The 16,685-nt window shown below is 42.5% G+C and overlaps 1 protein-coding gene across 3 annotated transcripts in view; it reads left to right on the forward strand.

The window, feature by feature from the left end:
* The window catches only part of LAMP2 (lysosomal associated membrane protein 2), a 28,969-nt gene that overhangs the window by 7,751 nt on the left and 4,533 nt on the right, over positions 1–16,685 (forward strand). The window contains exons 4-9 of one of the 3 annotated variants that reach the window (XM_080991130.1): positions 205–366; positions 1,134–1,435; positions 2,166–2,279; positions 3,430–3,496; positions 4,123–4,290; positions 6,025–8,028. In XM_080991130.1, the coding sequence (XP_080847256.1) occupies positions 205–366; positions 1,134–1,435; positions 2,166–2,279; positions 3,430–3,496; positions 4,123–4,290; positions 6,025–6,164 (953 nt within the window). In that variant the 3' untranslated portion in view covers positions 6,165–8,028. Of the gene's footprint in view, positions 1–204; positions 367–1,133; positions 1,436–2,165; positions 2,280–3,429; positions 3,497–4,122; positions 4,291–6,024; positions 8,029–11,274; positions 15,037–16,685 lie in introns of those variants that run through there. The other 2 variants (XM_080991132.1, XM_080991131.1) reach the window with 2 other exon arrangements.

The raw sequence follows: 16,685 nt of genomic DNA on the forward strand, positions 1-16,685 counted from the left end.
TATAGTTCAAACCATTATTGTCTTGAGCTAGGCTGTAGCCTACCATGGCTTATGCCATATTGGTCAGCCTTCAATTTAACCACAGAGCTTTTTGTAGCCAAAATTACAACTATGTACCTGAGACGCACAAAGACCTGCTTGCTTGGCTTTAATGTTCATAATATCAGTTGTCTTAAAAGCATCTGTTCTTTTTCTTTTTAATAGGACTAATTACCACCTCTACAAACTATCCTTTGCATCCAGTTAATCTAGACACAGTTTTCATTTGTCAAAATGTGGACTTCGTTGAATCTGGCAGTGTTATACAGAACTTCCAGAATGTCGTTCTCGAGGCTTTTCTTCCGTCTGGCAACCTAAGTGACCAAAGTTAGTAGTTTATAGTCTTGTGCAAACATTTTTTTCCCTCTACCCTAGGGGTTGGGAACCTGTGGCCCTCCCGATGTTGTTGCACCACCACTCCCATCAGCTTCAGCCTTCATGTCCAGTGGTTGCAATCATGGGAGTTGTAGTCCGACAGCGTTTGAAAGACTCCTATTCTAGCAGTTTTACAAAGCTTTTGCCAGTTTATCTAGTCAGCATATGTATTTGATTAGCTGCAGGTTCCCTATCTGAGTTTAGAGATCTGACGTGGGGACTGCTAAGGTTTTTTTGAGGCTTGTTGCTTCTTCTAGAAGTGCATTTTTATTTTCATTTACTTTTCACTTCCAGAAAATAGGTTCTGTTGCTGTGGTTCCAGCGCGTTACTCTTTGGCAGTCCTCTAGTTTAAAAAGTTGCTAGTTGGCCTTTACTGGTTGTCTCCTGTTTTGTGTGCACAAGCTATAGGAACATAGGAGGCTGCCTTAAACAGAGGAAGACCATTGGGTCCATCAGCTCACTGTTGTCTACACTGGCAGGCAGCAGCTCTCTGTAATTTCAGGCAGCATCCTCTTCCAGCTGTACCAGGAGATGCTGGAGATTGAACCCAAGAACCTTCTGCATGCAAGGCAGGTGTTCTGCCACTGAGTTCTGGCCCTTTGATAGTCTTCATAGTTTGCTAGTATCTTCATAGCTGGAAATAGGTGAACAGTTTGATGTTCTTCAGGGTCTGTGAATTTAGTTCTGTGCTGCTAGTGTATATATTTCTATTTTTCAGAGACCGTGTGTGATAAAGATGCTGTAGTCACCCCTGAGCCTGCTGTTCCTGATACCAGCTCCACTGATACCACCTCCATCACCAATACCACCTTCATCATCAATACCACCTCCATCACCAATACCAATACCAATACCACCTCCATCACTGACGACACCACAGAGGAGGCTAACACAACAATTTTATCATCACGTTCCATCAGCCAACCAGATGAGATACCTGCCACAGGAACCTACTCTGTTAAAAATGACACCGAGGTCTGTCTTCTGGCAACCATGGGGCTGCAGCTGAACATGACAAAGGTAATTATTTCAGCCAATTCTTTATCTATTGGGCACATAAGCTCTGGTTTCAGGGCATCTAGCAAAGTTAAACATAAATCGCTAACAAATACATTTATTTATTTATCTTTAAAAAATCCATTAGCAGCAGATAAAACAGCAAAAAGACAGATGAAAGCCATAGAAAACGCAACAACATGTAAGGTGTTGCATAAATCAAAAGGTGGATGATCCTCTCCCCGCCCCACACCTTTAGCTCTGCAACTGCTGGCTTGTATAGTTGTATGCTTGGTGAAAGGAATGCAGTTTGTGGTGTGTGTTTAGCAGGTGAAAGTGCCTTGGAATAGGACCTCCCAAAACCTTTGAAGACGGCATTCTGTTCTGCAAATTGTAAGTGCACAGCTCACCCACAGAGGGAGCCCAAGTGCATAAGGCTGAGAAGCTGGTACTTGTTAAGGTACCAGTTTAGATCAGTTACTCTCCTTGGAACTGTAAGATGGAAGGGGAAATAAGCATCCCCTTTTATTCTTTTGGAATCTAGCAGTGCTGATCTGCTTGGATAGTCAGGCTAGTTCTACAACAGAGTATAGAAGCTATTCAGTGTTTATGAACAAGCATTGGACATTCTTTATGGGCATGGGGAAGCTTGTGAAAGAAGCGTTGTGAGCGGCTTAATTTTCGGTTTGCTCTGGGTTTTCATTTCTTTATTAAATTTATTTATTGAATTTATATCACACTGTTCTTCCCAAAGACTCTTATGAACATTAATCCAAACACAACTACAGCTAGCGGGCGTTGCGGCAATAGATCTTCTGTCCTCACCCTGACAGATACCGACATCGTGGTTGTCTTAACTTTTGCTGTCGTAAGTAACTCATTATTCTGTGTGCATATATGTGGGAAATGAATTCAGCTTCATTACAGGTTCTTGAAAACTTATTTCTCCATTCAGGTTGCATCACCCTTTTACTGTTAGTCGCTCTCGCAAGAGCAGCGTAACAACTCTGTTATTGTATTGGAAGGGGGTGCATGAGTGTTAAGATCCCTGTTTGTGCCTCTTATGAAAGTGCAGGAGGATAACCAGAAATCAAACTTTTATTTTTTAAAAACTCCTGCTGCTTGTTGACAAAGTCGCAGCAGTATTGCTAGGCACGGTTGACATAGGAAGCTGCCTTATGCTGAGTTAGACCATTGCATCCATCTAGCTCAGCACTGTCTACACTGACTGGCAGCAGCTCTCCAGGGTTTCAAGCAGGGGCCTCTCCTAGCCCTACCTACAGGTACTGAGGATTGAACCTGGGACATTTTACATGCAAGGCAGATGTTCCACCTCTGAGCTACAGCACACCCTTACATTGCAATTAAGTTTTACTTGCTATGTCACATGCCCTTGACTCCTAGTTTTTAAGAAAGTAGTTCAGCAGCTTGGTGATAAGCCATTAAAGAAAATCTCTTTTTCAAGATGACTAAGGAGGGAAGATGGGATGTGCGTGGCGCTGTGGGTTAAACCACAGAGCCTAGGACTTGCCGATCAGAAGGTCGGCAGATCGAATCCCTGAGACAGAGTGAGCTGCTGTTGCTCGGTCCCTGCTCCTGCCAACCTAGCAGTTCGAAATCATGTCAAAGTGCAAGTAGATAAATAGGTACCACTCTGGTGGGAAGGTAAATGGTGTTTTTGTGTGCTGCTCCGGTTCGCCAGAAGCGGCTTAGTCATGCTGGCCACATGACCCGGAAGCTGTACATCGGCTCCCTCGGCCAGTAAAGCAAGATGAGCACCGCAACCCCAGAGTCAGCCACGACTGGACCTAATGGTCAGGGGTCCCTTTACCTTTACCTTTAAGGAGGGAAGAAGCTTCTCTAGTGTCAAAACTCAGATTTATTAATGCTAGTGGTGGCTTATTGTTAAGTCGGGGCCCCTAAAATTTCTTAAATTCTGTCTGATGATGAACTAGAAAGTTTTTGCAAAGGTATTTTTAGGTTGTATATGTAACTTGATGCATTGCTTGCTTAAACAGAAGAACACAAGCTTTGAAAGATTTTACCTGAAAGCGGTGGACGTCACTGTGACCAACCCTGTAAATGGTAAGATTCTAGCTGTAAGCAGTTAAGTCAGATCTTTTTATTTGGTCACAATATTTAAAAAACTTTTTAGTGTGCCAGCAGCTTGGTAGTACTTAGCTGGCTGTATGCATACTAGGGCTAATGCAAAGTTAAGGCCACTCCGCTTTGAGTCAAAGGTATCCTTGTGTCAGAAACTGAAAGGTAGATTTCACGGGCCATAAGATGCAGCGACTTGTTTGGGGTGCCTGTTTCCTTGCCACCCAAGATGGCAGTGTCAACAAGAGATCACCTTGTGGCATCAAGGCACCGTGAGAAAATACCTTACTGCCTAAAAAAACCAAGTAGGTGCTCCCTCTGAAATTGTTCACAGAATTCAGACACCCACAAAATCAGCAAAGTTCTCCTCGTTTTGCCACACACAAATGGAGTAGCAAATTTGAGCGTGGCATTTTACTACTTGAAAACTGATTATCCTCTAATAAATTCAGTTCAGATCTCCTCGTTTTGTACACATTTCACTGCAGGTAAATTTCCCCAGTTAATAGACCCCCTCAAACAAAATTGGCCTGCAGTAGTACTTTTAGAAATGGGAGCTTATAAACTGTTCCCCTGCAAGTCTTCACGCAAAACGTCTTTTTCCTCCACAGGAACGCAGTTTGCTGCAAGTGACAATCTCACTTTCTGGGAGGCCTCCCTTGGAAGCTCATACATGTGTCGAAAAAAGGAGACTCTTGTAGTGACTCCTTCATGTAGCCTGCACGTCTTCAACTTAAGGATCCAGCCATTTCAAGTACAGAATGGGCAGTTCTCCATAGGTAAGAATGAATCCCCCCCATCCCCTCCCCCCAAAAAGCAGCCTTTGGAAGCTTTTGAGTTTAAAGACCAAAGTTTTAGATAGGTATAAAACAGCAAAGAAAACTCACTGTTTACTTGAGCCCGACAAGTGAGCCAACTTTAATTTTATTTGACTTGTACATTGCTTTATGCTTAACTCTTAAAATTATTTACAATATATAGATAATACAATAAAATGCAATGAATAGTATCTTGGCTGGCTCTCAGAGAGCAATTGTACAGTAGTTAAACTTACAGCTGTGCTAGAAATAATGGAAATGCAGGTTTTGTCAAAAGTACTATTGGTGGGAGTGAGTATATCTTGACTAAATTGCTGCTGTTGAATTTGAGATCTGTAAGAGGTGGGGCAAAGCCCTCTCCCAGCTGCACCATTTCTATGGAGGGATATCCTGGCAGAGATCAACCTTGCAATTAAATAGTAAGCCTGTTTTATTTCAGCCGATAGCTTTTAGTTCTGACATGATCTGGGATTGTATTTGGGTACTGTTAGTGTGGTTCTAATGTTACACTTATTTTTTGTTTTCTGAGAAGGGGGAGTTATTTGAAGGATGGAGTGGATCTTAAAGAGCAAACCTGATTCAGACAAGTGCATGTCACACTCTAACCATTGGCAGGTGACTCTCCAAAAGCAGAGGCTTTTTCTATGTGGCATTTGTTCATTTATTCATTCATTTATTTGAATCTGGCTTGATGGTTAGCTTTCAAAAAGCCTTTGAGCCCGGTAGTTACAGAATAATAAATTTTAGGCAGCAGACTTGATTGTCACCCCCCCCCAAAAAAAAAAACTATATTGCAAGAGCAATAGTGATTAAAGATATAAATGTAAATTTGCCCCCCCCCAACCCCAGTATTTCAGGAATCAGATAACATTTCTTTAAGGCATAATGTATTCTACAATTAGGAATAAGCATCTTCTATTTACCACAAAAATCGATCTACTATAATATAGAAAAATAGATTTTTCCTTTATAGCATTCATAGTTTTTATAGCCATAATCAGGGTTAATCTTGACATGCTACCTGTGAGCTCCCAAAAAATGAATTCTAAACTTGCTTCATTCTCCATACCCACAAAATGCTTTCTATAGACGAAAGATTTTAATTTAATTGGATGAACCAGTGTCCCTGTACCTGAATTCAACCCTTGATCTAAACTAGTGCTAGGAAACGAGGCCTTTTGGTATTTCCATCAGTCATCTAAGGTGAAAATTGTTGGCTTTAAAAAGGGGGATTAGACAAGTTAATGAAGGATAAGCCTGCCTGTGACTGCCAACCCTGATTCCTACATTCTCCCTCCACTCCCAGAAGCTGTATGCTTCTGAATACCAGTTGCTGTAAACAACAGGGTGTTATTGCACCCAGATACTTCCTGTGAGCTGCCCATGAGCATCTCCTGGTCACTTCAAGAACAGGATGCTGCACTGATCCATCAGGATTCTTTTTAATGTTCTTTTGGCAAGCATTTGATTTCTAACAAAATTTTCTTGTAAGCTTAGCAACTTCAGGCATACATCTGCAAATTTTGAATCGTTTTGGTCATCTAATAAATCTTCTTGTTTGTCAGACTTGGTTGTTTGTCAGACCAAAGGCCAGAATTCTAGCATGTAGGATTGTAATGCTGCTCGCATAAAGGCGAAGGCATAGCTCTTGGCAGACATCATATATATATTTTCTCCCACCTTTCTTGTCTACAGCACGAGAATGTTTGCTGGATGATGACACCTATCTAATCCCAGTTATAGTTGGCGCTGGTCTTATGGGCTTGATTATGCTTATAGTGATTGCTTACGCGCTTGGCAGAAGACAAAGCCAACCCGGATATCAAACCTTGTAAATTTTGTGTGACTTGTTCTTGGCTTTGGCTGCGATGTCTAAAGAAAAGTGCAAGCTCCCAAATGGAAACCAGCCACCAAAAAGGTCCACGATTCTCTCCTCCTTAAAACTGTGGAGATGGCCCCCCAAAACAAAACATGATCAAGAACGTACCTCTTCTGAACATAATAAGGACATCATAAAAATGTATTGGGACTGACTAATGGTCATGGCAAAACCAGCCCATGGAAAGTTAACCTTGCAAATACGTTTGTGTGTGAATTTCATGTGTGGAAATATACCTGCAAAACAGGCAATGGTACAAAAAGGAATTATACTTAGGGTGATCCACTTAGAATATCAGAACAGCACGGAAAAGCTGGGGTTTGTACTTACTGCTTTGTACACTCCATCCTTTACAACTGAAAGGTAACCTGGCTGACTTGGTGACTGTAGCCTAGGATACCAGCCAGGGGAGCTGTGTAGTGCTTAAGCAGCATTTTTCCAGCTCATGGCATTCAGCAATTAAAATCCCTTTGTAGCCACCTCAGCCCAAGCAAACCTGAATAATGCCGGCAAGGATGTAAAAGCTTTTCATTTACTAGCACCATGGCACTAGTAACTTCTGAAGCTTGTAAATCCTAATTACTGTCCTGTCCTACCTGGTCATTTGGAAAACCGCAGAGCTGGATCTTGCGGGGGCTTAGTATTGCTTTCTTACTATCTGCAGGGATAGAGGAGGAACCCTTCATCTTAGCATTCTCATTCCTTTCTTAAAAATAAAAAAGAGAGAGAATCAGAGTTCAAAGTGCCCTTAACTTTTACAGCAAATAACTGGGCTTGCTGTTAAAAGTCTTTTGGTTCCATTGCAGCCATTGATAGTGGCTTGAAGCTGTTAAAAGTCTGTTTATACTTACTTGTGTGCTAAAATGAAAACTATGTTCTTGGTTATTCAACCTTGGATATTAAAAAAATAAGATCCATGGTTATCACTACATTTGAGGCAAGCTGCTACCTGAAGTATACTGCCATGGGCAGGGTGAGAAAACGTGATCAAAAATAAATTTCTGCTCTACATTTTGCAGCAAATGACTTTGGTGTACAATGTACTACTCAAGTTTCCAGTAAGAGATTTAGTTACATAAAAGACCACTGAAATATGTAGAGTTTCTGCAACAATTGATTCTCTAAATATGTAGAGTGCCCTCCAAAAATGAACCATCTGTTCTGAGAGTTTAAACTGTGCCTGTTCAGAACCACCTCGGTTTGGAATCCTCTAGCCTAGATGAATAAGAGTGGGATTCCCCTTAAATCAAGGATTAATTCACTGTGGCCCTTTAGCCCTTGTGGCTCATTATGTTAAGAATGAAGAGAACAAGGTGGCAATCCCCACCCATGCTGCAATTTATCTGCTTGTGTTTCCTCCTCCAAACATAAATCAACTTGCTTAAATCACTCTTGTGAGCTGTCTGCTAGAAAAGTCTTTCCTTGGCTTGGCAATTTGATGATTTTTGCATGTGTGTTTGTGTTAACATGTACCAGCTTACTGAATTTGTCATAGCAATTTGTCATTGCACATATGCCATAACAGATTTAGACCAGACACAGAGGGTCAGAAATGATGGCAAAAATGTGTCCTGGAAAGCTAAGCAAAGTGCACACCTTCATCTTGAAGGTATAGAAATGCTTCTGCTAAGCACACGAGCTTTTCTACTTAAAATCTGCACAGCTTCAAAGTGACTGGTTTGTGTTAAAACACCTGAAACTTTAATGTCTGCTTTAATCTGTTGAAGCCACTGTCTTTCTTATATAATTGTATTTCTACGTAAGGACTTGATTGTCTGTGCACAAAATGCTTTAATAAAGAATCTTCTGTTCCTAAGGAAGCTTGGTCACATTGCTTGATTGAAAAGCTTTTCTGGAAAGTCTCCTCAAGCACCTTTGCCCTCTCTCTAAGCTTGGACAGTAGATTATGTGTTACTATAAAGCTATGGTTTTCCAGATGGCTCCTTCCAGGTAACTTACCTGCTGATTGAATTATTGGCGCATCTATCACGGAAACCCTACAGAAGTCCTAGTATACCCACAGATTGGGGTGAGGGGCTGCTGTCCACTCTCTTTCAACTGCACCGTATAATGCATCCTGTGTCTGCTTTGCACAGCGTAGAGGATGATCTGTAGTGGTGGGGAAACTGTCACTCAAGAATGTTTTGTCCCTTGTCTTATCTCCATTTTTGAAACTCCACGGTCGCCTCTTTCTCCATTTTCCTGGAACACAGTTTGAAAGCTACTGCTGTAAGGGCTAAGCCAGACGACATAAACTCATCACTTGCAGTTAAAAATAGCAAACGCTTGTGAGGGCAGGGGGAAGCATATGAGGATCACAGAAGATGGGGAGGTTTAAAACTTTTCCTCCCTGATGCAATCCTGAGAAATTTAAGAACCCTAAAAAGTTGCTCCTGGTCTGGACAGAAAAGCCTCTGTTGGCACCAGTGCAGACTTCCCTGCGAGGGCTGATGCATCAGTTAAAAATAACAGAGTGGGGACATCAGGACCATGGCATGAGAGGAAAAGGTTAAACCTCCACTCCCCATGTTCTGTGGGCCTGGCAAATCCTTCCTTGCTATTTTTAACTAACATGATTGCAAATCCAAAAGTTGGCTCTAAAAGCAGAGATGGCTAAAAGGTAGACTAAGTAGACCAGACAGAGTAAATAATCCTGGGCAAGCTGGACCTTGAGCTCATTCAGCAGGACACACTTACATGCAGCTTTTGCAATCCTGCAGAGTTTAAATATGTAAGCTACGCACGACTGGGTTGTATTAGACTCCTAAGATTCATTCCAGTGCAGACTATAATATTGCCTAGATTCTGCCTCTCCACAAATCCTCTTTATACACTTAGATGTCTTTAATACCATATTTTTATCCTATCTGAAAAGAAACAAGAAGAGATGGGGAAAACCATGTTACTAGCTGAACCCTGCATGCTCAGATGTTCTGAAAGCACTCGCTTGGGCATAGAATTTGCAGCATTAATAGTTGGACCCATATTACAGTGTCCGTATAGTATATATCAGGGCAGCTTGATTCACTCAATTAGGGTGTGCTTGTACTATTTAGCAGTTGCATTGTATAAAATGGTGGCTTGCAGCTAGCATGGCCAAGCTGCCTTCTGTATGGAGGATTGGAATGTGGGGCCAAGTCCTTCCTATCTTTGGCTTGGACTAGAAGGTATCAGGTGTATAAACTAGCTGATGTCCTTCAAAACTACCCTGAAACCTCCTTAGGCTAGGTGGTATCCGGGAAGGTACACATGTATGACTTACTGTCTGTATCTGGGCACTCATTTGGAGCTAAGATTTGGGCTACTGTTAGGACACTTTCAGGGCAGCCACATCCCTGGAGAGTAGCATTAGGACAATCGTTAGCCTTGCCATAAGATGTGCATGGTCTAAATCAGGCATGGGTAACCTGTGCTCTTCCGTATGCTATTGGACTGCAGCTTCCAGAAGCCCTGGCCATGGAAGAGGGGAGTGGGAGCCCAGCAACCAAACATCTGAATGGTGATTGGTTCCTCATCTCCTGCCTAAATGGGCTTAAGGCTGAGCTGTCTTACCTTGTGCTTGAAGTATCGCTGAAGTAGAGGCAGAGCTTTCAAATCAGCATGTCTGGGATCAGGCTGCAGATCCTGGAAATGTGCATAGTAGTAAGAGAAGCTCCTTTCAGTTGTGTTAGGCTAGCTCCACAGGCACTCTGAAAGTGAACTAGTGCACTCCTATGCTGTAATACATGTCCGGTATAAAAAGGGTGGTTTTTAAAGTATACGTAGGCGTTGCTTCTTGGGGCAGCAGAATTATCTGCTCATTTTTACAGTCTGCTCGTTTTTACAGTCACAATCCCAATAATGTCATAGCAGGGACAGGGAACTTTTGATCCTCCAGCTGTTGGTGAAAGCTAGCTCTCATGCTGATGGGAGTTGTCCAACATCTGGAGGGGCAATAGTCCGGCACCTCAACAGTTGCTGGATAACCAAAAGATTGGACAGTTAGGGAAAGAGAATGTTTGCAAGACTATGTCGTCATGTGCATTTGGAAGAAGGAAATAGAGCTTCCAAGTTCCTACTGTTGGTGGGAAGGACTGCATCTGTAAATAATCTTTGTCTTTTCTGCAGCTAGAGACACACATTCTGTACTTTAAAATGGGTAAACTATTTCTATGTTTGGTAGCGTAATTTTTCCTGTAGGGGGTAAACTCTGTGACATCCTAATTCAGTAACTCCTGAGCGAAGTGGAGGAATTTTGCAGATTGCCTGAATTTGTACCTCATAAAATGGGCTCTCTGAGCCTCCATGTTTGGGTAGATTTGGGCCCAATTTTGTGGTCTGCAGTGATACCCTAACATTCCACCAAATTCTTGGCATTTTGGATGCAAGAAAGCTGCACACATTTCTAATAGCCCTAGAGGTGTTTCGTGTTAGTATGCTACCTTCAGCTAAAGTTACGACTTTTGGGGAGTGATGAGGACCACGGAAGGCCAGGGTTAGCCCAGGAAATTATTTTTGCAAAAGCAAAAGGCCCTGGTTTTGGCCTTCCCAGAAAACATCTAGCTCACTATTTATGGAAACAGGGTCCTGAGCAACAGAAAACAGTTTTTGTCCCAGTAAGGTTCTCCTTTGTTTTAATATCCATGGTGGAAATGCATTGCAGAATAGTTTACTTTGATACCGAACCTTTTTGCGCCTCGGGCCCAGCAGTGAGACCATGTACACACAGTGGGAAAGGGTTTGGGTTATAACCTGCTGCTGATAGCTGCTCAGGGAGGAATGGAGTTTATGCCTGGAATATGACTGGTGGGGATAAATATCCCGGTATGTCATCCTCCCCAACACAATCCCTCCTTCCCATCACAGTTGTGCCCCCCCCCCCAGCCACCAAAAGGCTATTTGGTGGGCTGGAGATAGTGCATCTGGAGGAGTGTCAACTGAGAAGGCAGCTTGGGTGCTTGCATGCCCACACTGAAAGCCTCTAGGTTTCCCACACATGCCGCAAATGGGAAGGGGGCAGAATTACTTTGTCATCCAAATGGGACCTCTCAACTGCTTAACATTCCTGTTACCCTTTCTCCATCCAGCTGAAGATTGCATCCCAGAGGTGGACTACTTCTTTGTGCCCATTATGGTGGGAGCGTGTCTGGCAGGATTAATTGCTCTCGTTCTTATGGCTTATTTTGTCAGCCGCAAAACTCGTGATAATGCTGGTTATGAGCAGCTCTAAAAGCGGGGCACAATTTGGGCTGAGCACTTCCACTTTCAACCCGCTGAGGAGTGATTTCCACCAGAAGAGTGTTCTGTTGTCACACACATGTTGTTCAGAGAGACAAGCCTACTGCGTGCTCCTAATAATTAAGTGTGAAGTGACTTGTTTTGAATGTGGATAGGCCAGCTTAAGCCAAATGTACTTTTTCCCAAAAAAACAAATCATTGCAGTGCCAAATACCATGATGGCACAAAGCCACCTCAGAAGTCTTGTCCTCTCAGACCTGATGCAAAGCTAATATCGATTTCCTGCATGCCGTAGTTTGCAAACGGACACAAGGCTGGCTGTGCAGGAAACCAGACTTTACAACAGCTTAAAACGCAAGCAAACAGGTCTTGAGCGTATTTTAAAGCTCGGGTGAGAATCTGATGAATGAAATGTTGTGGACTCATTATGTGGCTTCTTGAGTGATGTGTATTAAAAAGGCCTTAAGCCATTTACCTCCTGATTTTGTGAAGTAAATATTTTGCATTATTGGGTCCCTCTACCATTAATTGAGCATTTTGAGTTTTCTACTTTTCAGAAGTGACTTATACCCTGTTACTAAAAAAATAGTAATAGTCCAAACATTACTCTGGTTGTGCCAGCCAGCATTATATAAAATAGGGCACTCGCTGTAGCCTCATTCTAATGTTTGTGAACGACTACTAGTTGTCTTGCTGTGGGTTGTGTTAAATAACTGTGTTTATAGAGTCATTGTGTATGTAATACACTGCCTATCATTTTGGCAGAATTGGCTTTTCATCTTGTGCACTGTTTACTAAAATAGCTGCCTTGACGTCCCTTCCTGGGGCAGAAGAACAGAATATATGCTTTTAAATAAAAATGAAGATACCCTTTTAGAACACTGTTATTGAAAGAAACATTCAATTATGTAAAGCAGAGATGGGAAACCTGTGGCCGTCCAGATGGATGATGCTGGAGTACGATTGCCATCTGATCTTTGGCTATGATGGGAGTTGGACTCCAACAATATCTGGAAGGCCACAGCTTCCCCTTCCTGCTATAAGGCAAGATAGCCTTTGGGTCATCATAACTATGTTTCAGTACCACACATGGAAAGAAAGTAAGTCAGGATCCTTAACTTCCTGTAATAACAAAAACAAAAAAAAATGTTTATGAGGATGTTGTAATATTCTGGAAGTTGAAAATGTTATGATAATAAACTGACTTGCCTTATTATTCAAGCAGCAGGGGAGCTGGGTGAAACCTTATGATTATTATCTGGCTCTTCTTCCAGAGGCTTCCTTGAAAATCTTCCCCAAGGCTGCTTCTGAAATCCAAGCCTCTTGCTATTTAAAGTGTTGACATTCTGTTGCCTACACGCTGTTAAACTCCAGGTTAGATTACTGAAGCTTGTTACACGTGGGGCTGCCTTTGAAGACTGCTTTGGACGTGCACTTGGTGCAGAATTGCGCAGCAAGATTGTGCACCTGTTTAAGGCAGTCCAAGCATAAGATGCCAATTCCGGAACAACTCTGCTGGCTGTCAGTTAGTTTCCAGGCTCAATTTAAAGTGCTGGCTTTAACCTATGTAAAGCCTTATGCAGTTCTTGACCCCCCAATACCTTAGAGACTGCCTCTCCTCCCCACAGAAGCCACCGCACAGCCTGCATTTTTCATCTGAGACCCTTCTCCATGTGCAGAAAGTGGCAAAACAAGTATAGGCCTTTTCAGTGGTGGCTCCCTGTTTGTGGAATGCTTTCCCCATGAGGCATGCCTGATGCCATTATTATCCATTTTCAGGCATGAGGCATTCCTATTCATCCAAGCTTTCAATTGTTAAATGTGGAGGGTATTGGGTATTTCTATGGTGGTCTCTTTTTGCTTGCCCTTTTATAGATATTACAGATGTGCTGTTGGGTTTTAGTTTTATTCTGGTTTTTATGTTTTGGTTTTAATTTTTGGTCACTTGGTGTCACATTCTCTGAAAAAAGGAAGTAATGCAATAAGTAATCACAATAATATTTTAGCTTTCCCATCAACTCTGCAAAAGGAGAACAGGGCACAGAGCCTATCTCATGCTCTATCTTGTTCTTGCCTTGAGGCAAACATCATCATGACAGGCAGTAGTGGCCTTGCAGTTCATACACAGATGGAGTTTGAGATGCCATATTTCTCCTGTCTTGTTTGTGTAGAGATAAGGGAACTTCCTGGCTCAGACTAGAGGTCAGTTCCCATTTTCAAGGCACCAGCATCAGACTTTTTTGAGGCTGGGATGATGCTGGGATTTTGTGAATTAAGCAAGTTACAATAAGTTGCTTTAACAGAGTTTAGATCTTTGGGGGTGAGTCAGTATAGCCTGGCCAAAAAAAAAAAAAAAAAAAAAAAAAAAAGAAGTTATTAACCCCAAAACAGACTAGTTATTTTGCTGCCATGTACCTGTGTTAGTATACTTGTTGCATGGATTAATTACTTAAAACGAAGTAACTTCCATTGAGATTTGCTACCTGGCATCCTGGAGGAGACTTCGACCCATCATGGGCTAGCGGCTATTTGCAAGGCTGTTTCAACACAACTAGACAGGTATATTATTCCTGCCGCCTTTTTCTGCACATCTGCCTGCAGAGAACAGCAAAATAGCAACAGCTGCTAGGGTTGTGAGATTAGCTGGGACTTGGTGAGAACTGAGCAAACCTCCCAAATCACTGCATGATGTTCTGTTTCCCCATGCCAGGCTTGTTACTGCCCTCTGCTTAAAAGCAAACAACGACGCCAAATTTGTACATAAAGCTCTGGACCAATGTTACATGAACACTGAATCTTGCATTACTGTTTTTAAAGTGTCACCAATGCACCTGACCCCAGATAGAGTTATATGGGGCAATATAGATAAGCTCCTGCTCCCAAGGAGTTTACAATCTAAAAAAAAGTAATCCTTGCTGCAATTGGGAATAAGGATTAATGGTGTAGTCCCAACTGTATCTACCCAGTAAAATATGGCTTTCTCCCAGGTAAGTGGCATTAGAATTGCAGCCTCTTCACCAAAGGCTATGCTAAAAAAAAACCCCTGGCCTTTCAAGAAGGGTTGGAGGTCATCAGGGTTCAAGACTCTGGGGCAGGTTTGGGGATGCTAATATTGCTGAACTACAACTCCCATCAGCCCCGACAAGCATGGAGGGCCAAGGTTCCTCATATAAGCCCTGCAGTGCCCCCTCTATATGCCCCACCCTATTTTCTACCCCTTTCTGGTTAAAGAGATCCCCGCCTGCCCTTGGGCAAGTGGGTGGGGTTCTGAAATAAAGCTAGCCATGAATTTTCAGTTCAGTCCATTCCTATACACATCAAAGGTAATATACCAAAAGAAAGGAAGGTACAAAATGAGCCAGCTTGTTTTTCGATGGCACAGTAACCCAAACATTGCATTGCCTTAAAGTTCTGCTGCCGGCTTGCTAACTCTTAGTAAACAATGTATGAGCTTTTAAACTGTGCATGGGATTATCGTTTTTGTTATTATGGTATGCATTTTTTGTGCTTTTATATTGTAAACCGCCCTGCGATCTTCGGATAAAGGACAGTACAGAAATGTAAATAGTAATAATAATAATAAAGTAAATGCTGAGAACATTTAATAACTTGTTCCTTGTGCAGCCAACAATTGACCATTTTGTTCTCTTTGCCTCCTTACTTTCTGTTTTAAAATTCCTCTTTGCCTAATACGGTATTTCCTGCTGTTTCTGCAGGATGGTGCTAAATCTTCAGTTTATTGTAACTCATGGGTAAATGTAGAGAGTTACTCTCCTTTCTGTAGCACAGACTTGTGTTTTCTCCCTGCCATTGGCCAGATGGCAGAGTGATCTGTTTATGGAAAATATTTGAGTCACATCTACATCACCGTATATCTAAAGCACATGGCTTCTCCTTCTGAATCATGGGAAATGCAGTCTGTTAAGGGTACTGGGAATTGTAGCTTTGTGGGGTAGGTAAGCTACAGTTAACAGGATTCTTTGGTGGAAGCCATGCTCTCTAAATGGTGTGGATGTCTTTGATCTCATGCTGAAAGCAACACTACATCACCTAACAGCTAACAGCAATTCACAATCCAATTCTAGTTATGTTTACTCAACGAGTCCCACTGAGTTCAGTGAGATGTACTCCCTAGTAATAATGCTTAGGACTGCAACCTAAGTGATGCATGGACAATTGGGGGAGATTTCCCTTTTAAAACATGCTAAGATCCTGTGTGGGGCTGAAAGCCTCTGGTTCCTAACCAGGACCAGCCCAAGACAATTTGCTGCCTGTGGCTAAAGAACAAAATGACATCTCTTCCCTATTATGTGTACAAAAGCAGTTCAGTCCTACCTACTGGCAGCAGAATGTACTCCATTGCAGCTGAGGTCAGCCGCCTGGCTGAGGGAGTGCTTGGCAGACATTGCCCTGCCCACTCCCTGCATTTATCCGCAGAGGCAGCAGCCTCACTCTTGTCTCATAGGACAGCTAGCTCTGCTCCTAAACCCAGTCACAAGTTCTAAGAATGAGGTCAAAGGAAATCTGTTCCTCCTCTTAGAGCGTGGAAGCCACTGCAAACAGAGTGAAGAAAATCTGGGCTAACTGCAAAAGCATTCAGAGCTGAGCTTTAATACTTCACTGATCACAATGCTAAAGTGACTTGCACGTATCACTAGATAAGTACTCCGGAGTCTATTTATCAGGAGTGAGGCAATGGGGTGTCCTGTAGTGATGAGGAAAAGAGACTGAACTACATATTAAATCTAAATCTAGACTTCCGGTGTGGGGTTTTTTGCTTTTCTTTAGCTGTGTGCTTTCCTATAAAACTGGCAAATATTTATATTTGGAGCCACCGTACTGTAGTGGTTAAGTGTGTTGTGCCAGGACTTTTGAGGCTAGAGTTCAAATCCCCACACAAGCCATGGAGCTCCCTGGGTGGCCTTGGGCCTGTCGCCATCTCTCAGCTTAACCTTTTATCACTGGGAGGTTGTGAGGGTAAAATGGAGGGATGAAGGAGAAAGATGTGAGCCACCTTGGGATCCTTGGGTTAGAAATGAAACAAATAAATAAAACAGGCAAATCTTAAGGTCGTCTGTTGGCTTTCCTGACATCCCTGTGAGTCTAGCTGGTGGGCACATCGGCGCAAGTTTCACTGGTTCCGTTTTACACACCAAGCACAGTAGATGTTCCAAAATTTCAAAGGTGCCTGGCCAGAGAAACAAAATCACAAACTTGGGCCCCACCTGCACTATAGATTTAAAGCAACAGCATACCATTT

The sequence above is a fragment of the Podarcis pityusensis genome (assembly GCF_964106645.2).
Source record: "Podarcis pityusensis genome assembly, chromosome: Z".
Taxonomy (NCBI): domain Eukaryota; kingdom Metazoa; phylum Chordata; class Lepidosauria; order Squamata; family Lacertidae; genus Podarcis; species Podarcis pityusensis.